The sequence below is a fragment of the Thamnophis elegans genome, chromosome 10, assembly GCF_009769535.1.
Source record: "Thamnophis elegans isolate rThaEle1 chromosome 10, rThaEle1.pri, whole genome shotgun sequence".
In the NCBI taxonomy this organism is placed as follows: domain Eukaryota; kingdom Metazoa; phylum Chordata; class Lepidosauria; order Squamata; family Colubridae; genus Thamnophis; species Thamnophis elegans.
This window is the reverse complement of record NC_045550.1, coordinates 47104990-47130391: the sequence shown is the minus strand read 5'-3', so window position 1 is coordinate 47130391 and position 25402 is coordinate 47104990. Positions and strand designations below refer to the sequence as shown.

Below are 25402 nucleotides of genomic sequence, written 5' to 3'. Positions count from 1 at the left end.
CCCACACAAACTGTTTTACAGTTTGTAAAACAATTGTGATTTATTCAATAAACCATTTTTAGTACGATTAGGAACCAAACCTGTACTTGCAAATATAACAGACATAATTATAATATAATTATGCTTGCAAATTTCAAAAGGACACCTTCTAGCCTGATACCTCAAGTGTTTTGAGAAGTTCTTAAATTCTCCATCAAAGATTAGAGTTACATTCCCAAAACATCATGAGAATGTTATCTTGAGTTTTCAATATTTTTTTTCTAGATTTCCTCATCCATTTTTCTTCTAGCCAACAGTATGTTAAGAGGCACTGAATTGAGAGACATTGATTGGCCCCAAACCACCCACAAAGTAACTGAAATTTATAATATAGATAATGTCAGACATGCCTCCTTGAATATCCAAAAAAAGAAAAACCTCAACTCCATTTGAATAGAGATAAAGTATTTTTACTAGATATGAATTGGTAGCAGCGAAAGAAAAGCAAGATCTGAGCCAAAAGGCGCGAACATGTATACATCAAACGTTTTCCAGCATCCTCTCCCCAATTACCCCAACCCAATGTCCAATCTGCAACTCCCTAAGGTGTCATGTGGGGTGCATATTCAAAAGCCCTCATTTAGTTCGTATGCAAAGACCTTGACCAAGACCAAACACAAGCCATCAGCATGCGCAGAAGATGGTGAGAACAAAACTCCTTTCCTGATAACTCCTCCAGCACCAGTAATTCCCCTTCCCAAATATCTCAAACCCCCACCCTCCCCATTTTCATGGCAGCCAATAGCAAGCAAGCAAAGTAGAGGCTGACAGTATCTAAGAGATACCTCCCAATCCCACTGTTATCTGTTTTTTTAATCATTAAGATTTGCTCACGTTTGTAATATTTTGGCTTGTTACAAAACAACGTATATTTTGAGAGACTGACCTGAACATGTAATTCTTTAATTCTTTGGAAGCTACACAGCCTGTGTGATAAACAAGTAGTCTTGGTTTAGTGATTGCAATTGGGAATGGCAACTCATTTGTTAAGCAAAGGGGTCACTAAGTGGAGAAAAAAATCACATGACTGCAACTGAGCTTATGATTTTATTTCAGCTTTCCTTTGTTTTCTAGAGCCCAAATAAGATATGATGCCAAGCTGCTGGGTAAGTCCAAATGGCAGAACATTTTCTGGAACTGGACTCACAAGAGGTCAGGTAAAGGGATAAATCTTGTAGCCATTTTCCCCCACCCTCACCACCCTTTGAAATGCTCAGTCCACCCCTGGGATAATTAGCAGGAAGAGAATTGACTTACATTCTTTGTATTTACATTCTTTGGAGAGAAAGGGATTACAAGACAGTAAGAAGTCACACAATAGGGAATACATATTAAAGGAATGTGCTAGCGTTGACGTTTGCCTTAGGAGGCAAACAAAAGTCTTTAATGTGAAACTGATTAGGTCTTGTCAATTTCAGGCAACAGCTGTGAAGGCTAATTAAGGTCACAGAACTGAGCTTGTTAACTTGCAGTTAGCACATTTTAGGGAAGAGTTGCGCTAAGGAGAAAAGCAATTCAGGAAGGGACAGCTTGTTTAGGCAAGAATTCCACTTTGCAAGGGGGTCAACAAGAAAACGGGTCGAACACAGGACAAAGTGTACTAACGGGCTGTAATGGTGAACCTGTGATTGAAGGGGGGTCTACGAGAACTCGCTGCGTCCAACTCACTGCATCCAACTTCTTGTGGCCAACTCGCTGTGGCCAACTTGCCATGGAACAACTTGCTGCAGGACAAGAATTACACTAATATTGAAGAAATAGTGGAATGGATAGCAAAGGGGGGATAAAATGAAATGAGAATGAGAAACATTAAAAATATTTTAAAATTATTTTAAATAATTAAATTGAATTGTTGAACTGCAATGAGTTGTCCCAGAGCGAGTTGTCCCTGGTGAGTTGGCCACGCTGAATTAGCTGTGGCGAGCTGACTGTGGCGAGTTGGTTGCAGTGAGTTGTCCCATTCCAGACCAAGAGACAGAGATGCTGCAAAGGTTATAAGGCCATTGATTGCAAAATTACTTTTCCATCACCATCATAACTGAATGGTTGCTCCCCAAGGCAATTGTTAAATGAGGACCACCTGTATTGGTTAAGCAGCTGGACTAGGACTGAGGAGACCCAACTTCAGCATGGGAAGGCATGCTCTCTTAGACCAATAATCCCTGAGAGTGTTATGGTAATAAAAAAGAAAAAAAAAGATTCTCTATTTGGATGCCTTGAGCTATGGGGAAAAGATGAGATTGACATCTAATAAATAAATAAAAAAATGAAATGAAATAAGAAAAATTGCCCTTTTAATAGCAGTGGGATTTAACAAAAACAAAAGCAATGTAGGAAGTTAGCACCCACCCCTCTCCTAGCAAAATGAAATATTCTAGGAAATATTAAATAGGGAGAATATTATGATTCCCTGGATGAGAAAAGGAGAAACATGTTTTAAAGACAAAGCAGCTCCCTCTCCCCGCTTCAGCTCCAGGGTGATGGGATTAAGACATGGCATTCAGGACATGATAAGATCAGCCTTCTAACCATCTCACCACATGGCACCTGGGAAAATTACATCATCCAGCAAGGCTCAAACAAGCCTGGGATACAGATAGTGTACAAAGTTAGCTAAGATCCCCCACCCCTTGGGAGTTTGACAGCCAATGGGATACATTTCTTACACAGGAACAGGAAGCTCTAACGTGGGGCCCAACAGAGGGTATAAATCTCTCTCTTTCTCTCACCCATGTGAGACTTCAAGCCATGTGGTCCTGTCCGCCATTAAAACCATCTTTCCAAACAGCCACCATTGTATCCAGTGTCTTTTTCCCAACTTGGAACTGAACCCAAATGTTCATTTCTTCCAACACCAACAATGTGATACCATGAAAAATTAACATTATTGCTGTTCAGGAGAATAGTAACTGGCCTTCTTTTTAACCAGTTGAAGAATATATTCTTCGAAGTTCTTGTAGCATGACATTTCGACTAATGATCAAAATTTAAATTAATGAACTGTCAGAAAAGATTGAATGTAAAATACAAAATACAAAGTGAAGGAATGAAGTGGTCCATGGAATTTATTGTTGTTGAAATTAGACTGTGATTTCACAACAGAGTAGACTGACATATCTTGTTAGCCTATATTAATGAAATATGAGGATATCAAATCATGAGGTTCACCAAAGTGTATGCCTTTAAAATTTGTTGGTCAGAAAAGGTTCTATTAGACACCTGGTTTCTTGACATCCTAAATTAAAATTATTTTCTTCTTACAATAACTTCCTTTTTATGACCCTGTAATTCTTTCATTCAGGGTAAAGTTGGGGCGACTGGATGGAGTTGAGCATTTACAGGCCAGATGTCCTTCCTGACACCTATGTGGAGTTCGCAGCAGATATTTTCTCTTTGCACCCTGAGAGAGAAACATATGATGTACCCAGAATTAAAAGCTCAACCTTCCGAGTGGGAGGCAACTGCTAGGCCACCATGCACTGCTTCACCATGTACTGTGTCACTGCTAGGCCACCATGCCATTCCTACTCTCTTCCTACAATGAGGAAAACAAAGAGCACTAATAATTATTAACAGGATATTTATTGTTTGCTTATTTGGAGGCTGAGCTCTAATACCTGTTTGGTTTAGATGTTTATAGCTCACAATTACTCAGTTCTTTTGAATGCATCATAGACAAACTATAATTTTTATGTTGGTAAAAGCTGAAAGGGTTTTGGCTATTATTATTTTTAATAAAGGGATTTATTTTATCTTTTTTTGATTTGAGACTTGTGGCCAACATGCCCATTGAAGGACTTCTAGGCTTGGGAGACAACTGAAATAATGAGCACCGTTGAGAAGAAGATCCCTTTTGTCCTGCACCAATTTTCTTAATAGAAAAGGAGTAGCATAGCCTCATTTGTAACTTGAGAGGGTTCAGCAACTGAGACCAACACATTTTCCAAGTCAGCTTTCCAGATAATAGGAAGGCAGTGGAAGAATTCCTTGTGGGGGTAGGATGAAAGTACAATACTCCATAAAAGACCTCTCTGTGGGATCTGCTATTTTTTTCAGAGAGCTGTTTCATACTTTGTCTAAAAACGTTCATGGTTTCCTTGTGGAATAGACAATGACACTATTGAGGAATGAACAAGCAGCTGAAGAAAAGCTGAGGTGGTGACCACAAATGGCAAATGATATGCATCCTTTACTATTGCCATGGCATATTTCAATTTAACAGGGGGAAGAGTTCATTCAACTGTAAAGAAAACCAGGTAGAAGGAATTGCTCCAAATTATCTTCATCAACCTACAGGTTGTCCTTGCTTAACAACCAGTTGTTTGGTGACCATTCAAAGTTACAATGGACTGCTCCCAAAATTACTTATGACCTAGTTCCAGAGTTCTGATGGTGTCATCCCATCTCCATGGTCCCATGACAGGCGCTTGGCAACCAGCTCATTTTTTATAGCCGATTATAGTATTCTACAATCATAGGACTGCAATTTTTGATATCTTTGCCAGTGTCTGACAAAAATCACTCATAGGAATGAATTGACTCATTTTATGACTGCCATGTTTGCTTTATGACTACCAGATTCCACTTTACACTGCCTCAATAAAAATTGTAGAATTGGATTGGTTGTGTGGGTGCCTTAACTAATGACTGCCATGATTTACGACCTAAATTCTAGGCTCCATTATTGTTGTAAGTTGAGGAATACCTATCATGTCCTTAGGACTGTATATTTCCAGAAACTGTGGATGCTGTGCTTTTTTTTTTTCTTTTCAAAAGGCAACTGAACTTTGTTTTGATTGAAGACATCTCGCTTCTCATCCGAGAAGCTTCTTCAGTTCTGACTGACTGGTGGAGGATGGAAAGATTTATATTCCTTTCAGTCATGTGGTCGTTACCATTTTTTCTGACAGTTGTTGATGACATCTTTTCTGTGCCTTCAAAGTCCCATGAAGGAACATAAACCCTTCCATTCTTAACCACTCAGTCAGAATTGAAGAAGCGTCTTGGATAAGAAGCGAAATCTCTTCAAGCAAAAAAGTCCAGTTGCCTTTTGAAAAAAGCACCTTTGGACAACCCTGGCTTGGATGACTGAAAATCTCCATAGATATTCAGAGAAAGGGAAACTGTATTAGTCAGAGTAGCTTGAAATTTTCGCACTTTTATTCTGAAACACATCAGGAGAGCAATATTTGGAGGGACATATATCGGGAAGTATGTTTCATTAAAAGAGCCAGTTTGGTATAGTGGTTAAAGGTACCAAGCTAGAAACCAGGAAGCTGTTAGTTTTAGTCTCTTCCGTAGACATGAAAAGCAGCTGGCTAACTCTGGGCCAGTCCTAGGAAGAAGAAAATGGCAAACCACTTCCAAAAAATGGTGTCAAGAAAACTGCAGGGACTAGTTCAAGCTTTCTCCAGGAATTAAGACTAAGGACAGTCCCCTCCCCCCAGCAAAAAAAGTCTAATTAAAGGAGTGCTTACTTTGGAGTGAACAAGTATGGAACTGCACAGAGAGTCTCTCTTTGAATTATTTTCACTTAATGGGTAATTCGGAAGGCTGTCAGAGGCAGATAATATTTCAATGTGTGTTCAGTGACTCAAATGGAAGTACTTAGCCTTCAATGCTTAGACACATAAATACTTGTCACTATAACCGAAGGCAAGAGCTGAAAAAATGTGTAAGCTATGCTGACAAACATTCCCATCCCATCGCCTGCTCTACCATGTGCATTTATCTTTCCTTCTGAGGATTAACAGTATGGTGGGTTTGAGCATTAGCATGAAACAAGGCTGTGCAATTGGTCAAACAGTAACAACAAGCTGCAAATAGATGCAGCGCGCATGGAGATGGTATAGATCCGTGATGGCGAACCTTATGGGACACGTGCCACAGGTAGCAGGCAGTGCCCTCTCTGTGGGCACGCAAGCCGTCGCGCCAGTTCAACTCCACTGTGCATGCATGTGCACCTCCTGCTGGCCAGATGGTTGTCGGGTCTCTGCCATGCATGAGCGTCACACACGCATGTGGGGGGCATGTGTGCATGCATGAGGGTGGGGCATGGTTGGGGGTGTGCTCATGCATGGGGCTGCACACACATTGCATTTTGGGGGTTCGGGCTCGCGCACATTCACGCATGCACACACTTCGGACACTCGGTCCAGAAAAGGGTAGCCATCACTGGTATAGATCCTATCCTGATGATTAAGTACTTAGAAATATTTTTCTTGTAGAACACTGCATATGTCTTTATGCATAAATTACGTTGTTTGGGGCCTTCAGAACATTTCCAGAACCAGCATTTGATTAAAGAAATCATTTTCAATTACTCATGTTTCATTTGCTTTGAAGGTTCCTATTGGCAGTAGGAAGAAGCCTAAAGAGTTGCCAATTGTATTTACTGATAGGAAGATTAGATTTCCCCACAAGTAATTTATCTGTGGATTTCAGGAAATCCTCTTACATTTGTTAAAAAGAAGATAGTGATGTGCAAAAGTGCAAATGGCTACCAAAGAATAGGGATGGTTTTGAAAACTAATCAAACATCACACAGCCAAAACTAGCCATTGTTGGGAGTCCTGCTTTTGGGGGATGCTTTTTTAAGCATTTTAAGCAGGACAAGACCAAATGAAACCCATTTCAGACGCCTTTCGTGACCTGGGCTACGTTCTTGTGGGTCTAGAGCCGAGGTAGCGCAGTGGTTAAATGCAGCACTGCAGGCTACTTCAGCTGACTGCAGTTCTGCAGTTCGGCTGTTCAAATCTCACCGGCTCAGGGTTGACTCAGCCTTCCATCCTTCCGAGGTGGGTAAAATGAGGAGCCGGATTGTTGTTGGGGGCAATATGCTGACTCTGTAAACCGCTTAGAGAGGGCTGAAAGCCCTATGAAGCGGTATATAAGTCTAACTGCTATTGCTATTTTTTTATGACCTTGGTGGCTTTATGACTTGTTGACTTCAATTCCCAGAATTCCTCAGCCAATAGAGCTGGGAGTTGAAGTCCACAAATAGTAAAGGTGCCAAGGTTGGAGACAACAATACAATTTGCACAGTTTGTTCTTTCCCTTTTCTTTCTTTCTCAGTGAAGCTTCTCCATCACAAAGCTTTATCCTGACTCCCCCACATGTTCTTTTGATATCCTACCTTGTATGTATATAAAGAGAACACTGTTCTATACCAAACAAAACAAAACTTAGGAAATTCAACTTTGCCCTCCTACTCTAAAAGTATAAGAATAATAATAAAAAGTAATCCCCAATTACTTTATGTTAGACTTTCTTGAATTCCTGATGCAATAGAAAGAAACCCAAACACATTTCATTTTCAAGTGTTCTGAGCTGATATCCGGGTGGTAGACATTTTATTTCCCTGCTAGATAATACCATCAGTGTTGCAGTGTGGATGAAATGAGCACTTTGGTTAGCTAGCCTCCCTTCTCCCTTTTGTCTTGGGTGCAGGGTGGCTATTTTCGATGGATTATATCAAGGGTCTCCAAACTTGCCAATTTTAAGACTTGTGGACTTCAACTCCCAGAGTTCCTCAGCCAACTATGTCTTACTGAGAATTCTGGGAGTTGAAGTCCACAAGCCTTAAAATTGGCAAGTTTGGAGACCCTTGAATTATATGTTTGTTTTTATTGTGACTGCTGAAATCCAGATGTGGTTTGGTTACCATATCTAGCTGTAGCAATTGTAGATTGCTGTGTGGATATTGTTGGGTGCTGAGCTAAGGGGCTAATGTTGGATTTATGTCTTTCGATACATCTATAGATATGGATAAAATTCTGTACCCTTGTTAATCACTGCTTGGAGTGAATGTCACACATGAATTGTCTTGCATTTTTGCATTTGGCCTGTTCTACTTTTCCCACTGCTTCCCAGTTAAGTAATACTTGAGGTTGTTTGTGTAGAGGGAGATTAGTGCAGTGCAGATAATCCCAAAATACAAGTCTTCATAAACACACAAAAGTAATCTAGGGATACTAAGAATAAGCAGGGAGAAGATATAGTTTAACAACTGTAAGAGATTAGCACTGCTGCAAACAGATGGGCCTGAAATTTAGCCAAACACACAACAGCCGGGAGGCCAGCTATTCCAGCAATTATTTGTATTGTCACTGGTGAGCAAGACTTGTGTGTGATGATCCCTAGGCCATCCCCATAATTCTTATTCACCTGTAAACAACTACAGAGGAACAATAATTCTGAAAACTGTCTCTGTAAGTGATGTTCATATAAACACCATTAGAATGAACTGTGCACATGCAGTTATGATTGTCATGAATACATTCCTGTGCAAGAATAGATAGTTCAAATGCCACTGAATATAATTACTCTTAGCTATGGTATTTGATTTCAAACAGCCTGACCTACGTGCAAAATTGCAGCCCTGTTATATATTCCCCACCTTCATTATAACTGGTTGAACAAAAAGGTGTATTTTGCTCCAAGTCACAAAACCTGTTAAGCTCATTATCTGCTAACAAATTTGCAGTCTTCTTCCCATCTCCAGTAAAGACTCTCATCCTTATCCCCACAGGGCAACGTCAGGAAACTTCACATCAAACCAAACATTTAAGAAATGCTACCGGTGTCTGTTTTAATTTGTACAAAAGGGATGAGTCACACTTTACATTTTTATATTAAAAAATAATAATGCACCACAGAAAAATTTATATGTTAAGAAACTAATTTGCCTAATTTGTGTATTTTGGTTTAGAAAAAATAATGCCATTAATTGAATACTGCAGTCAAAGCAGTATTTTTTTTAAAAAAAAGATTAATCACTAAGAAGCAAACGATGATACACAAAGCAGTCCAAGGAAATAAACAATTCCCATTGCTTTTGGAAGTCATACATGAAACCACAGCATTATTGGCAAAGCACTATTGCAGGGATAAGGAAGGCTTTGCAAAAGATGAAAGCAAAAAGCAATGCAATTAGCATTTGCTTTTGCTAAGGTCTGATGATTGCATTCTTTATCATGTAGTATATTTTAGTCAAAGGAATATTTACTGAAAATAAACATAATCAATTAGCACCTGAGTTCTATGTGCACCCAGGTAAGGCAACAAAAAAATACAGCATTACCTATTACACCGGGAGCTTCTGTTGTTTTTCATTATGGTACAAAGACTAAGAAAAATGATGCTGGGTAAACCCAAACCATCATCCCTCTTCCAATAGCAGCCAGCAAATACACATGTCATTATTGATTAACAACAGCAAACTATCCTTAGACATGGAACTGAATATTTAACTGACTTCCTAGCTATTAGCTCTTGCCTGAAAGAACTAGGTTTCAAGTATATATTTGAGAGCAAGGACAGATTTTTTAAAAGGTGATCACCCAGTGTTAATCCATGTCATGGAGTAACCTCTTTAAAATCTTTCTTCCAGTATTCAAGGACTTCAGGAGGCAAGGTCAGCTGTGTGATAAAGTCACGCCAGACGTGTGGGGGGGGGGGGCATGGGAGGTTGGCTTTGTGTACCACATTTCAAAGTCTGTTCTGAATAATACCTGCTTTGGCACAACATTTAGAAATAGCTATCACAAGGATAGCTGCATCGTATAGAATCTCCAATAGAATTAGTCTCTTTAATTGGAGGTCATTAATTTGATATCTGGAAATAGAAATGCAGAAAATGTATAGTATATCATATATTTTATATTTACTAGCAGCTTTGCAGTCAGTGGGGGAGGAACGAATCAGTGGTATGACAAGCTCTGTAATATCCAGAGAAGCAGTTCTTGGACTAAAGCTAAAAAGCCCTTTAGACACGTACATCTTCCTTGGGAAAATTAAGCATTGGCTCGGCCATAATCAATTAGGCGCTAGGAACACTCAGGTGTGAAGAAAGTTGCAAGCGATAATGAGATGTGAAAGTGCTAACTGCAAGAATGCTAACTAGGACAAGGAGGAACTAACAATTAGCACTGAGAACCCAAGGCTTTTAGAAATCAGCTAGAGGAATGAAGCTACTTTGATATGCTTCCCCTGACTCTTTGTTCTAACTTAAGGATGGCACTGCATCCATTTGCTATTTCACTTTAAAGCCATGCACATTAACTTGATAACCTGATCAATGAATCACAATCAAATTAACTCTATAAAGAAGGTTGGCTAACCTTCCTTATTTAGACTTGCTTTTAGCTCCAGCAACAACTAATAACCCAATTTATTTCATTGATGGTGCACTTGCCTCCAGTTTAAAGAAACTCAGACAGTTCTTTTAGCTGTTGTATGGTGATTTCGTGTATATATGGAAACAACTTGGCCTCTTTAAGATATACAGAGTTCAAGTCCCGTGTAATGGATGGGGAATTCTGGAAGTTGAAGTGCATACATCTCAAAGGGAACAAGTTTGAAAAACATTGACTTAGACTAGGGATGTCAAATTCACGTCATCACGGTGGTGGCACTTCAGGGGTGGGTTTCAACTGGTTTGCGGCGGTCCCCGTGAACCGGTTGGTCGGTGAACCTGGAAGTAAGTAACTTCCAGGAACAGCGAAGGGCCCACTTGCCCGCCCGCGCTCCTTACCGGTCTTTGAAGGCTTCTGCGCTTCCATGCAGGCGCATGGCACATACAGCGCCTGCGCGATTCTCCGCAAGCAGCTGGATGGCACTTACAGCGCCTGCGCGAGTCTCCACAAGCAGCTGGAGCATCGCGCAGGCGCTAAGACGCATGCGTGAACTGCGCGCGTGCACGAGGACGCCGCCGGGCCCGTTCCAACCAAACCGGTTGGAACGGGATTAGCAACCCACCCCTGTGGCACGTGATATATCAGGACTCTTTTCCTCTTTGCTAAACCAGCCATGGGTGTGGCCAGCATCTGATGCATCTGGCCTGTGGGCCGCGAGTTTGACAAGCCTGATTTAGACCATACTCAAATTTTAATTTTTCACATGTAAAGTTGGTTTCTTACTGGGTTTCTTTGGGCTTTTTTGTTCCATTTCATTACTGTGAAATCAGTATGCATTTTTGGCAGTGATTTCTAAAACTAATTTTATGCATTTTATATGGTATATATTTTATGGTATAAAATATGTTCCAGGTTATCTGCCTTAATTGGTTTTTAATTAGTTTTTGTCTGTTTATTGTATTTTTATGTTCTTGTTCACCACTCAAAGCATATTAGTTAAGATGGGTGGCCATCTATGTCTTAAATAAATACTGTAAATAAAATGGAACATGCCAACTATGTAAATTTGTATGATTTAATGATGGATGGTTTTGCCATCTCTGACGGGAGCTGCACAGAAATTACAATATCAACTTGAAATCCTAAGTCAATTAAAGTACAAGTAACTAAGAAAAAGAATCATTTATGCAGTGCAAACAAAAGATGTTGAAAACTGCTCCGTATTAAGTGGGCTACGTAAATACACATCCGTTACTCTAAGTACAGGTCTCCTAATAAAAATATTGAAGACTCCAAAGAATCAAGACTTAAGAGGTTTTTTTATAATTTGCCTGCACCCTTGAGGACAACAATTTTCTATCCTGCCATAAGCAGCATAGACCTATGAGCCAAGATCAATCAAGCAAAACATTTTTATTAAATTTATTGCTAACCTTCCATTGGAGTATTACCATCTGGTCGATTTGCAAAAACCACATCCACATATTCAAGCTGCAGTCTCTGGAGAGAGGCTTTTAATCCTAGAAATGAAATGGCATCATTAGAGCCAAGCACATGACAAGAAATGTAATAGCTCAGAAGCATCAACCATCTAAGTTTTCCTCAAGGAAGAGTGGGGTATAGGTGAAATTATATTGCCTATTAAAAAGAACCAAATCAAGAGAAGAATCTTTCTCTCTTTTTGCAGGGCTTTATTCTGTCTGTTTATTACGATGAAAACTGGATTGGAGAGCCCAAGCATTTGCCAGTCAATCCCTAAAAGTACATCCTCAAAAGGCAAGGTTTAGAAATACAACCTGTTTTAAGTTACACCAAACAACAGGAAGTACTATTTTCTTGCTGTTGTTTTTTTAATTTTATTTAAAAACATGTAAAATACACAAAACTTAGACATATACCACATTTACACAATACAATATGAACAGGAGTTTCCTGTTCTTTCTAATAGCAATTGCCAATCAATATTGCTCACGTATTGTTTCCCCTTCTATTATATTTCATTTGCATTTTACCATTTTAACCCTCTTATCTTACTCATCTGTCTGCTATATTGGCTGATTACCTCTAGTAAATTTAAACCACTTGGATACATATATATGTGTTAATTCTCCTTAACTACTATTTTTTGGCTTTGTTGTCTTCCTTCATTGATTCTTGTTTCTTTCCTCCATCCACCTATACCATTTATCCCATATCTGATAGTATTCTGTTTCTTCTTTTCCCTGGATTTCTTTTGTTAATTTGTCCATTTCAGCACAGTCCACAATCTTTCTTATTATTTCATCTTTGCTTGGAATTAATTTGTTTTTCCATTTCTGGGCAAAGGCAATTCTCGCCGCCGTAATTATATGTAATATTAAATACAGAATTTCTTTTTTATATTTCGCAGTCATTATTCCTAATAAAAAAATTTCAGGTTTCCATTCTATTTTAACACCTGTTATTATCTCTAGCCACTTTTTGATCATTTTCCAAAACTTTTTAGCCTTCTCACAGGTCCACCATATGTGGTAGTATGTTCCATGTATTGATTCACATTTCCAGCATTTTGGGGAGGTATTTGTTAAGATTTTAGCTAACCTTTTTGGTGCCAGGTGCCATCTGTAAAACATTTTGTACTGATTTTCCTTGTATGCAACTGATAGTGTCATTTTTAAGTTTGTTCTCCTAAATTTTTCCCATTTATCCAATTCAATATTATAGCCAAAGTTCTGTGCTCATTTTACCATTTGTTCTTTCACAATTTCCTCTTCCATTTTATGCTTCAGGAGAAATTTATATATTCTCCCTATCATCTTTCTATCTGAGCTGTGAATTATTTTATCCAATTCATGTGGTTCTGTTTCAATGTCATATAGTATCATTATTGTGTTTAGTTTTGATTTGCAAGTAGGTTAGCCAGTCAACTTTCATGTTCTGTTCTCCCAGTTCTTCAATTGTTTTCAAATTTACCTGTTGGTCAATTATGTCTCTGTATCTTAGCATTTTATTCATACCTATAAAATTTGGATGGATCGTCCTTTCTGTCGGTGATAGCCAATTTGGAATTTCCACATAGTGAATTTTTTTTATTTTGAGCCAGTTTTGCAATAACGCTCTTCTAATTAAATGTTTTTGAAAGTATTTGTGCGTTTTATTTTTATGATCCCATAGGAATGTATGTCAACCTGCTTGCAAATCATGGCCTTCTAAGGTCAAAATTCTTTTATTCTTTAGCTCTATCCAATCTTTCACCCATGTTATTGTTGTTGCTAATGTGTATAATTTCCAATTTGGTAATGCTAAACCTCCCCTCTCCTTGCTATCTTGCATTGACTTTAATTTAATCCTCACTTTTCGTCCTTGCCAAATGAACCTAGCGGTTATTTTGTTTAATTCTTGAAAGAAAGTTTTACCCAGGTTAATAGGTGCGGCTTGCAACAAGAATACGATTCTTGGTAAAATATTCATTTTGATTGTGGCTATATGTCCCATTAGTGATAGCTGAATATTTTTCCAGCTTTCTAAATCTTTATTTGTGTCACTAGTTTATTATAATTATCGTCCTTAATTGTGGAACATTTTGCCGACACCAAGATTCCCAAGTATTTAACTTTCTTAGTTATTTGCATTCTAGTTGCTAATTCCAGTTCCTCTTCTTGCTTTTTTGTCATATTCTTGGTTATCATTTTTGTTTTGCCTTTATTGATTTTTAATCCTGCCACTTCGCCATATTCTTCTAATTTTTAAATTAATTTCAGACTGGATTCTAATGGATCCTCTAGAACAAATACTAAGTCATCGGCATAGGCTTGGGCCTTATATTCTTCGTTTTTGAGTCTCAAACCTTTTATTCCCTGATCCTTCCTAATTTCATTTAATAAAATTTCCAGGGTTAATATAAACAGCAAAGGAAAGAGGGGCATCCCTGTCTGACTCCCTTTTTTATTTTGATCTTCTCTGTTAGTTCTCCGTTCATCAGAACTTTGGCTGTCTGACTGTTATAAAGTTTTTCTATCATTTTTGTAATTTTTCTTCCGAATTTCATCCTGTCTAATAGTGTTATTATAAATTTCAAAATTATGTTGTCGAATGGTTTTTGTGCATCAAGGAAAACCAGTACCATTTGTTTTTCTGGATGTACCTCGTAATATTCTATTATGTCTAGGAATCACTCTGGTATTATTTTTAATGTGTCTGTGAGGTAAAAATCTGTTTTGGTCCAGGTGTATTCATTCATTTAAAACCTGTTTAATTCTTCCTGCCATAATTGCTGCAAATATTTTATAATCGGAATTTAGTAATGAAATTGGTCTGTAGTTTTGGATTTCTTGTAGATTGGTTTCTTCTTTTGGGATTAGCGATATTATTGCTTCCGTCCATGATTCAGGCATCTTGGCTTTTCCTAAAACTTCGTTAAACACTCCTAGTTCTTCCAATATTATTTTATTATATTTCTATAGCTCCACCGGTATTCCGTCTGGTCCTGGAGTTTTATTATTTTTCTGGTTTTTCAGGACTAATTCCACTTTGGCTAACATTACTGGCCTGTTTATCGCCTCCTTTGTTCTTTTGAAATTGGTGTTATCTTTTCTGTGTTTAAATAATGTTTTATCTTGAGGAAGCACTGTTTTCTTACATATTGGAATTCTTCAATAATTTGCCAGTTTTTATTCTATGGGGTCCAAACCAGGGATGAGTTCCTGCCAGTTCTAACCTCTTCTATAGAAGAAGTTCCACAAATCTACTGTGCCGTTTAGAACTGGTTCCAGCTGCCCCCACCACCATCCGCACCATGCTTGCCCTGCCCGCTGCTCACTGATTCGCTGGCTAACCAATCGCCCTGCCTGCCTCTAAGAGCCCTATCTAAACCCTTTTTTCTAAAGGGTTAGGGGTGCAAGGGTCTTGTAATTTGACAGCTTTAAGACTTGCACACTTCAGTGCCAGAGTTCCTGAGCCAACATGAATGGAGGAGGAATTCTGGGAGTTGAAGTCCACAAGTCTTAAAGCTGTCAAGTTTGAACACCCCTGGTTTTTTTTTTTTTCTAAAGGGTTAGGGGTGCAAGGGTCTTGTAACTTGATGGCTTTAAGACTTGTGTGCTTCAAATGCCAGAGTTTCTGAGCCAACATTTTGGTTACTAAGCAAGAGCGTTGTTAAGTGAGTTTCACCACATTTTACAACTTGGCCACACCCAACCAGTCACATGACTGCCAAGCTGCTCCCACCCAGCCACATGGCCGACAAGCCACTCCCACAAAGCAGGCCACACCTACAGAAGAGGTTCTAAAAATTTTGAAACCCACCACTGATCCAAACCCCCAACTGGAAATTGAATTCATGGATCTTTGCACTTTGAATGACTACGGTACATACAGTGCATTAACTTTAGGAGCTATCCAGGAGCTGGTACTCAGCAGTTGTAGAAAGGAATATCTAATCAAATTCATGCCACAGTGATATAAGTCTTGGTTTAGGATTATTTATTTGCCTATCCCCAGTCCCCAAAGTATATTTTCCACACAGTTAGAAATTATTTAAGACTTTCCACAAATTGAATACCCAAAATAGAAGAATAAATTAGAATTACATATTAATTACAATAATTTCATAATAAACATATAACTTCAATGTGGTGCATCAAAAGAAAATAGGTATCAAGATGAGATCTTCAAACTACCTTCTCCAAATTGGCTAGAACTGAGAATGATGGGAACTGCAGACTTGATTGCCATTATCTTTCTTCTCTTATGATGATGGTAAGACACAAAGAAGAGTCTTCAATACTCCTCTTAATATATGGAGAGTTTCATCTTAGCATAAGTGAGAAGACAGTTCCTGATGATCTCATAGGGGTGTCACAGATTTATTTGGCTGGTTAACTTGCTCAATATATATCACACCTTTTCAGCTCAAGGAGACTTACATGGAAATATTCTTTCTTTATAGTAGGTGTGGCTGAATTAGATACTGGTTTAAAATTATCTGATGAGTTTCCATACGTTACAATACTCCTTCCTCCATTTTCTCCTCTTCTTCTCTCCTCCCCTCTTTCTCTCCAATTTTGGTTAAACCAGTAGCATATCTGAGTCCAACAATGTAATCACTACACTACATAGGGTTTGTAGAATGGTTTACTACTTTGTGTAGAAAAAGAAATGCGCTACAGCACAGATTTGGAAAAAGTGAGGCAGAAGCAACTCAAAAACTTTCTGAATTCCAGTGGAAATGAGCATTTTCAAAACTGCTTTAATCTTTCATTTAAATCTATTTCTCAGCCCTGTTCCTTCATTTGGATTATTGTACAAAATAATGTAACTGATTGTTGCAGCAGTTCAATGAGTATAAAATATGAAGCATTATTCTATACAGAATAGGAATGGCGAGATCTTGTTTTGTTTAGTTGCCCACAAACTAACCAGACTCCTTAAAGTGAGCAGCCTAGAAACATTTGTACAAATAAATAAGCAAATACCTTCAATAATGTGTTTCCTTGAAAGTCCTCTTTCTGTTTCAGCTCTGCAAAAAAAAAAATGTACACATTATTTTCATATGTTTGATTAGTATGGAAAACTATTTGTTAAAAACAATATATTTTACTGATAATAATGCCGTTGGATAAAATATACTACCATACGTGTTGACAAGCAACTGCGGCATATGGTTTTTAGTGGCCTGGTTTGACTGTTGTTCTGCTGCTGTGAGTCATTAAATGGAATTGGAAAAAGAGAGAGAGAAAGCTCAATTTTGGCCGTGGAAGGGCAGCTGTGCTGACATGATGGCTGATGAGCTGACCAGGCTGTTGAGAGGAGTTACAGAGATAGCAAAAGCATTGATCTAGCCTGGTATATATAGGCATTGGAGACTAGAGTCCTGAAGAGACATCCACCTTCTCGGTTGCTAGGAGATATGCTACTGGTTCGACCAACATTGGAGAGAAAGAGGGGAGGAGAGAAGAAGAGGAGAAAATGGAGGAAGGAGTATTACGTAAGGTTTTGCCCCCTTGATTTATCTATAAAAAATAATAAAGGCAGGAATGCCTATGAGGTTCTTAGTCATTCGGATCATGGCTGCCTCAAAGATGTTTTCAAAAAGGCAACATAACTTTTTTTTATTTGCCTGAAGACGTTTCACTTCTCACCCAAGAAGCTTCTTCAATTCTTCAGTTCTGAGAACTGAAGAAGCATCTTGCATGATAAGTGAAATGTTTTCAATAAAACATTTTGAAAATATTTGAGGGGCAACAAAGATAGGAAATGAATGAATGAATGAATGAATGGCTGAAGAGAAAAATTGGAAAGCAAAGTTATATGTGTGTGCAGAGCAGTTGTCATTTCTTGGTCAGAAAAGGAGAATAAAGGTCTATAGGTAACTTCCCTGAAAGAAGGGAAGTGAAGACCCAGAGAGAGGACATCTTCATATCAGTCCCAAGATGGGAAGGAAGAGTTTCTCAGTCATTGGCAAAGCCCTGATCCTTGGGGAAGGACTGGACAGAAGACTTTGAGAAAAGTTCTTCCAAAAAAAAGAGACCCAGAGGTTCTTCCCCAAACAGAAAAGCAGTAGGCATTCTAAGCAGCTCCAGGAGAAAGTTCATGACCTAGCAATAGCACTTAAGACTTATATACCACTTCACAGTGTTTACAGCCCTCTCTAAGTGGTTTACAGAGTCTTGCCCCGAACAATCTGGGTCCTCATTTTACCCACCTCGGAAGGATGGAAGGCTGAGTCAACCTTGAGCCTGGTGAGATTCGACCTGCCAAACTGACACCCTGTGATCAGCAGAAGTAGTCTGCAGTACTGCACTCTAACCACTGTGCCACCACGGCTCATAATGTACTCTTAATGCTGAGTACATTATAGTTAAGTTCAGCCCATTCTGTTCTTTTCATTCTTTCTCAACGAAGAAAACAGAGGAAAGAGATGGAGAGAAAAGGAGAGAAAGCAGGCGAGCTAGTAGGGGAGGGGGAAAGGAGAGAGGGGAGGATAGTCTCTGGGTGGAAATGTGATACCAGATAAACACTAGGACTGTGTTGTATATACCTATTGTAAATGCTTGTTGTAAGTAGTTTCACTATAAATAGTAAACCTCTATTGTCTTGTTTTTCTGTGTCAATTACCACCCATGCATAGCAAAATACACCTCCAGTTCAAAAGAAACTTGTCACAATTTCACTTTGCAACAAAACATCCTTCTTGTTTTAAAGAATAGTCAACTTGGTTTTGACCTTCAACTATTATTTGTCAGCAGCTAATGGTGTCTGTTGACTACTTCTTGGCTCAGAAGCTATCTAGGGTTGGACCAGGCTTATATTTAAAAGAAAGACCCCAATAGATTACAAAGTTTAGACTAAATTGGGAGTTGAAAAAAACCCACACCCTGGAGAAAAGGAATGGCAAGCTGCTTCCATATTATTCTCAATAAAATTACAGGAACATATTCATGGAGTTTCCTGGAGTCAAACTGGATTTGAAGAGAGACTTTTACCTATCTATATATATTAAAAACGTAAGATAAGCTGAAACCTAACAGGTATCAAAGTTAGCCAGATGCCCTGTTAAAATTAATCAGTAGGCATAGAAACAGATCTTCGAGATGAATGATTCATTCAAAATTCTTTGGAAAAGAGCAATTCACTATGGATTTTATAGTCAGAAAATTTAAACATCCATTTTATTTGGAATAAATAGCAAAGACATCTATGAGAAGCCCCTCAAATTATTAGCATTCTAGTAACAAACAGGTGCTTATTTATATTAATATAGTGCGATATTAATTTAGGATGCTTTTTGGTTCAAGAAGCAATAACACTTGTAAATTATAAGACTTTCAAATAATAATTAAATCCCATCGCACTTTGTAACAAAATTCTCTATATCAATCATTTTGTCAATATTTTCTACTTTGGCATTGATTCAACAAAAGAAATGAAAATAAGGCCATGTAACCTAAAAAGTTGGTAATCTAGAATTGTAGAGAAGGTGTCCAAAAAGTTAAATACAAGTTTGGTGCCTTTATATATTCAAAATAAAATAAAAAGAAAATAGTATATTAACTGCTCTGAAGAAAGTACAGTAAGAACAGACAACAAAGGAAAATGGAAGTTGATCAATTCCTATTTTGTCTGAGTCATCTTCAACAAGAGGGTATAGATTCCAACAGCAGATTAGAAGGATGAAAGAGCCAGATTTAATCTTGAGATTAAAAGAAACATATTTTACATCTCTAAAACCATGTGAATTGCCTCCTATCTCCCAAAGGAGTTTTGACAAATCATGAAGAACTAGTGTAGTGCTAGTTGACGAGGGAAGGCAAATGCTATTTCAATGTTCAGAAAGAGGAAAAAGGATACTATTGATTGCCAGTTTAAAACGCAACTGGGAAGATTGTACATTGACACCTGGCAAAGTTCTTGAGCAGTTCATAAAGAGTAATCTGTAAACATCTTGCAAACAATGTAAGGTTAGGCATTGGCTTGAAGTTGACAAGAACATATCCTAACCAAACAGACCATCTCATTTTTTATTAGTTAACTTCTTTAATAGATTAAGGGATTGCTTTAGGTGTAGTATAACTTGATTTCAGCAAAGTATTTGATAAAAAAGCCCAGCAAACTAACTAAATGACCAACATAGCATTCCAATTAAGCGGATTGATAGTTGAAGCAAACCTTTATTCAAAATTCAATCATTGTCATTAAACTGCAGAGACAAATGGGAGGTGGGGGGAAGATTGCAAGGATTAGCTCTAGATCCTCACTCATATTTTTAATAATGATGTGAAGATATAAAATAATTACTAAATTCACAAGTAAGAGAAAAATTGCACAAGGTACCTCATATAAAATGAATAAGATGAAAGTAAAATAAATATTAATAGGTTAAAGCAAAGCGTCATGAATCTTGTGTTTTTTACTATCCCCTTCTGTGATAAACAAAATGAAATTATTTTTCCATAAGTACAATGAATTACTGTATTTCATCGTGGTTAAGTTCGGACAGGAAATAAATATGTCATTTAATAATTATTTTTAATTTACATAACACAGAAGTTCTCAAATATGGGAAGCAAAAACAAAGGTCAAAGTTGGAGTATTTAAACTGCTCGTGCATAGAAATGATTTGGAAAAAATGGGAAATGGATGTTACGAAGACACCTCCTGCCTGATCCCGCTATCTGCCAAATTCAGTCCAGATAATCTTTTGATATTCGAAATATATTCTATTAATAGCAGCAAACAATAGGAACATTACCACAAGGTATGTAACTGACAGATGAGCGCTCCTTTCCATATTTTCTTGAATTAGCTTGGAAAACAAGGACATGTGTGATGCTACAATCTTTAAATCAGCACACCATTTACCTCACAATGAATGTAACAAAGCAGTGATTGCCCTAAAGAGATTCTCTTAATCAAAAGCAAAACAAACAAACAAACAAACAAGTGAAAAGCATAGTATAGAATGTATGACTGGTCATAGGACTTCTGGAAAACTTCTAGGAACAGTAACCGATTGCACTGAACATGAATGAATGTGGTGATTTGTGGTGTGGCTGTAAAAAAGGGTAAATGCTGTTTTAGGTTGTTGATTTAATACCACAGATCTAAAGCACGAAAAATAATAGTTCTATTTTATTCTGTGTTGATCCAGCTACTGTCTTTGAAAAAAACTGAAATAGGAGCAAAAATAATCAAGGGGCTAGAAAGTTTTTGTGATAAGAAATGAAAACAGCTGGACATGTTAATTTTCAGAAGGGAGAATTACAGACAATATGTCATTCTTCAAATACCTCAAAGAATATCACAGAGAAAGTCAGAGACTGGCTTAATTATTCCAGAGTGCAGAATGTGGAGTTACAGATTCAAGGTCCAGGAAGGAGATTTTAACTGAATGAAGGGGGGAAAATCGCAATAAGAGCCACAGAAAGTAGTACTAAGACAGAGATGGGACAGCCATTTGTCTTGGTTGCTGTGATTACAGGGGTATCTGAAGTCAAGATGGTAGGCATCACAGGGGATCCTACACACACACACACACACACACACAGACACACACGACATACACAAAAGAGGCAGAGTTTCTATCACAGTGCGGTGGCTGCTTTCATTGTTGTCATTGCATACTGCAGAATTGATAAGACTCATATGACCCCTTCCAAATTTTGGGATTCCACCCTTCTTTCTCCTGAGTAGAGTTTAGAACAACAATATTGCCCTTATTACAGTTTAATTATTTTTCATGTGTTGAAGTATTTAGACATCTTGTCTAAAATCCCTGACTACAAATTCAGACATCATACAATAAAAAATGGGTGAAGGGCAGGATTCAAATATAAAGGTAAAAAAAATAGATTTTCAGGTTTCGTAATTGTCAGCTGATGTTGAGACATCTGCTCTTTGCTTTGGTTTCATCTTTTTTTTAAAAAAAAATTGCCATATTGTGTTATTGCATTGCTCATTAAAACACTGAGAAGTGAAATCTTTTAAAAATTGTCTGACATCTTAATGGAAAAACGAAGGCCATATCCTCTCACTTCTTCCTACTCTTTCTGCAGCTCCAGAGACCTCCTAGAAGTTAAGGACAGGTGAAGCTACATATTCTGCCTACTCTATTCCCTTCTATCCAAAGAAAAGCAATGTACCAGGGGAAAAAGAAAAGTTTGAAGCAGCTCCAGCACAAAATGAAAAGAAAGAACAGCATCTTCATTTCCTTTACTCTCCTCTGTACCCAATCTGGCATCTGGCCAAACAAAAATGATTCTTCTGCCTGGAGCTTAGCGTGGAATCTACAAAACACTTCCCCTTTCACAGGAGGCATGTATACTGAGGAAGAGAAGGAGAAGATGTGGAGACTCTAGAAAGAGTGCAGAGAAGAGCAACAAAGATGATTAGGGGACTGGAGGCTAAAACATATGAAGAACAGTTGCAGGAACTGGATATATCTAGTTTAATGAAAAGAAGGACTAGGGGAGACATGATAGCAGTGTTCGAATATCTCAGGGGCTGCCACAAAGAAGAGGGAGTCAAACTATTTTCCAAGGCACCTGAGGGTAGAACAAGAAGCAATGGGTGGAAACTAATCAAGGAGAGAAGCAACTTAGAACTGAGGAGAAATTTCCTGACAGTTAGAACAATTAATCAATGGAATAGCTTGCCTCCAGAAATTGTGAATGCTCCAACACTGGATGTTTTCAAGAAGACGTTGGATAGCCATTTGTCTGAAATGGTATAGGGTTTCCTGTCTAGGCAGGGGGTTGGACTAGAAGACCTCCAAGATCCCTTCCAACTCTGCTATTCTATTCTATTCTAATAAGACAAATGGGAGATTTGTCTGAAATACGTCTTAATGAAAGTGTTCAAATAAGCTTTGAGAGCAGCTATTTAAGGAGGCATTGGCAGGAAAAAAGAACAACAATTGATCTCATTCCTGAGACCATCCTCAAAATTTAAGTCTTTTCAAACATACCCTGGGTAGGGACAGAAGAAAGAATCTTTGATATATAGTTTCATAGTGGTTAACTAAGCTGAAGATTTTCTTCTGATGAAGCAACTGTCGATATAGCAAGTGCCAATATAGCTTTGAGCAGAGCTGACATGCCAATCATCTTTTAAATCTTTCCTTTTAACTCTCCAATTTACAGTATTGCTGGCAATTCCACTTCAACAACGAGGGAAGGTTCTGAAACTTCCAAACTTCCAACCTGAATGAATCGAGTCATCACGAAATCAAAATCACAAGCAATTCAGATGGAACACAGAATAGAAAAACAGTGAAACTGAGGAACAGAATTAATATAATGCCGGTTATAAATATTTAACTACATAAATCTGTTTCATGGTGTTCAGTTTCACCTAGTGATAAAAGTTTTATGGAAAATTTGAGGGACTCCTTCAATTTATTCACTGGGGTCCCAGTTTAGCAGAGCAATGCGTAGCAGGAGAAATGAACTCATGAAAAATATCTATAGTCAAATGCTTAAAGTACAAAAAAGTAAGTAAAATTATTCAGAAGATTCTGTGACTTGACAGAAACCCTGTGTTTTTTAATTTTCTGTAATACAGGGGGAAAGACTAAAATAAGTTATCTACATTTTTCCTGTGGAAAACAAGCTAAAGGGAACATCTTAGGAGGCATTTTCTAGTCAGAGAAAAGAAGAAAGAAAAAGAGAAAAAAAGAGAGGGAGGGAGGGAAGAAGGAAGGAAGGAACTAAGATGGAATTCCTTGCTTGCTATTCCTACTCCTAATGTCTCTACTGCTCAATAGGATAAAAGATGCAAAAAAAAAAATCAATATTTCTGCATTGAATCTCTAATAAGTAAACTAACTCTTTAACTCACCAATCTCTCCCAGAAATTCTGATCTGATCTCTGATCTCCCCAGTAGACTCCATATTCAATCCAAGCTCAACCATTCACATTTCTACAAAGCATGCCTTTTTATTGCAGTATCTGCCTTTTGGAATTCATCAAACCACCCACCACCTGAGATTAGACTGGCCCTGATCCTGCCGGCTTTTTGGCGCTTTGAAGATTGGGGTTGACTTGCACCACATCAGATTCTTTGCAACAGATTGTCTTCTTGCTTCAGTTGTCATAACAGGTATTTAATTTGCATTATGACTTTAAGTGATGTTAATCACCTAAGTGCCAGGCCTGCAGCCATATTCCCTTTGGATCTTTGGCCTGCCACACTTTCTATTATTCTATTATGCCTTTCCTATTGTGGGAAAATGGGAGGGGGCATTGTACGGAGTTAGATGCGATGTAGCCAAAACATCAAAATTCCTTCCAGAAAGCCAAGGTCATCCTTTGTCTTGGCACCTCTGTACCTGACCGGAAGTGGATGGGTGGAATTGCCAGTATGGCAGGGGAAGATTGGACCATGTGACAGGATTGTGGGTGTGGGGCAAGATCTTGAACTTTCAACTGGGTGGGGAAAACCGCGGAAGCTTTCAGATTTGGGTTTTCCAGATGTGCTAACATGGCTCTCTTATTAAATTGGAACTTTGTTTTGGCTACATAGCATCTCTCTGTACAATCCCCCCTCCCATTTTCCCACAATAGAAAAAGCATAATAGAGTAATAGAGAGTGTGGCAGGCCAAAGATCCAAAAGGAATATGGCGCAGGCATGACATTGAGGTTACTATATGGAGCTGGATGGTCACATAAATTGAATTAATAATAAACATAATTTGATTAAACCAAAACTTGATAAAAGTACTGAAGCTCTCGGCTGTCTCTAGATCATGGTGTCTTTTCAACATTAGGCATTCTTTTAGGATGCAGCTTGTCTTGTTTTTGACTAAATGACTTTTTTTTTTTAAAAAAAGCAAAAGCCATTCAACTTTGGCTTCTACATTCTAAAGCTGGTTTTGGCACTTTTAAGATAATTTTAACCAATAAAAACTGGATGTCAGTTCTATGAGAGAGGGAAAAAAATCTGTTTTTTTTCATCTATCCCTATGTAAGGGAAGAAAGAGGGAAAGTGAGAAAACGAGTGTACATGAGAGCAAGCTGGGCTCAATTCTAATGAAAGAAAATGGTCTTGATTTGGTCTTGCTGCAAGAAATCATTTGAGCTTATGCCCAAGGGTGAGCCAGATATTTTTAACTCTCTTACATTTAATAAAACGCTTTCATTTCTGCAAAAGTTATTATTCACATCTATCCTGTTCCCCAACTGATAATAAGTATTACATGGATGAGAATTCTGTTCCCCAAAGGTTTTACAGTTGAAATTATGCAACTGAGAAATAGCAGAGGAAGACATGTGGTTATCATTTAATGTTCAGAACGTCTAAGATAATATATAAAAGAGAAGATAATCTACTTGCAAAATGCTGACATTTTATTGGTGTTACTTCAAACACTCCTGGGATACTGGGAAGAAGGTGGGGAACAAGAATCACTTGGTTTTTATTACATACACACACACACACATATGTGTGTGTATGTGTGTGTGTGTGTGTGTGTGTATATATATATATATATATATATATATGCATGCATGCATGCATGCATGTAATATATATGTATATGTATATATATATATATACACACACACATACATTTATACATGTATGTGTGTGTGTGTGTGTGTGTGTGTGTGTATTTTGCTAGTAAAGTAATAGAATCTCAAAAGCCTACCAAAGTCAATCTCCCATGCAACTTCTACCTAGTGTGATTTAAGGTGGAGTTACTCTAAGTCTACTACTCATGCTTTTCTCCTGCACAAGAATCTGTTCTGTAAT

General features: G+C 38.0%; 1 protein-coding gene across 3 annotated transcripts in view; it reads right to left on the bottom strand.

The window, feature by feature from the left end:
* The window catches only part of KCNAB1 (potassium voltage-gated channel subfamily A member regulatory beta subunit 1), a 189521-nt gene that overhangs the window by 19315 nt on the left and 144804 nt on the right, over positions 1 to 25402 (bottom strand). For 2 of the 3 annotated variants that reach the window (XM_032225554.1, XM_032225555.1), the window contains exons 7-8: positions 16628 to 16671; positions 11609 to 11695 (exon numbers count right to left, since the gene is read on the bottom strand). In XM_032225554.1, the coding sequence (XP_032081445.1) occupies positions 11609 to 11695; positions 16628 to 16671 (131 nt within the window). The remainder of the gene's footprint in view (positions 1 to 11608; positions 11696 to 16627; positions 16672 to 25402) is intronic. The other variant, XM_032225556.1, reaches the window with a different exon arrangement.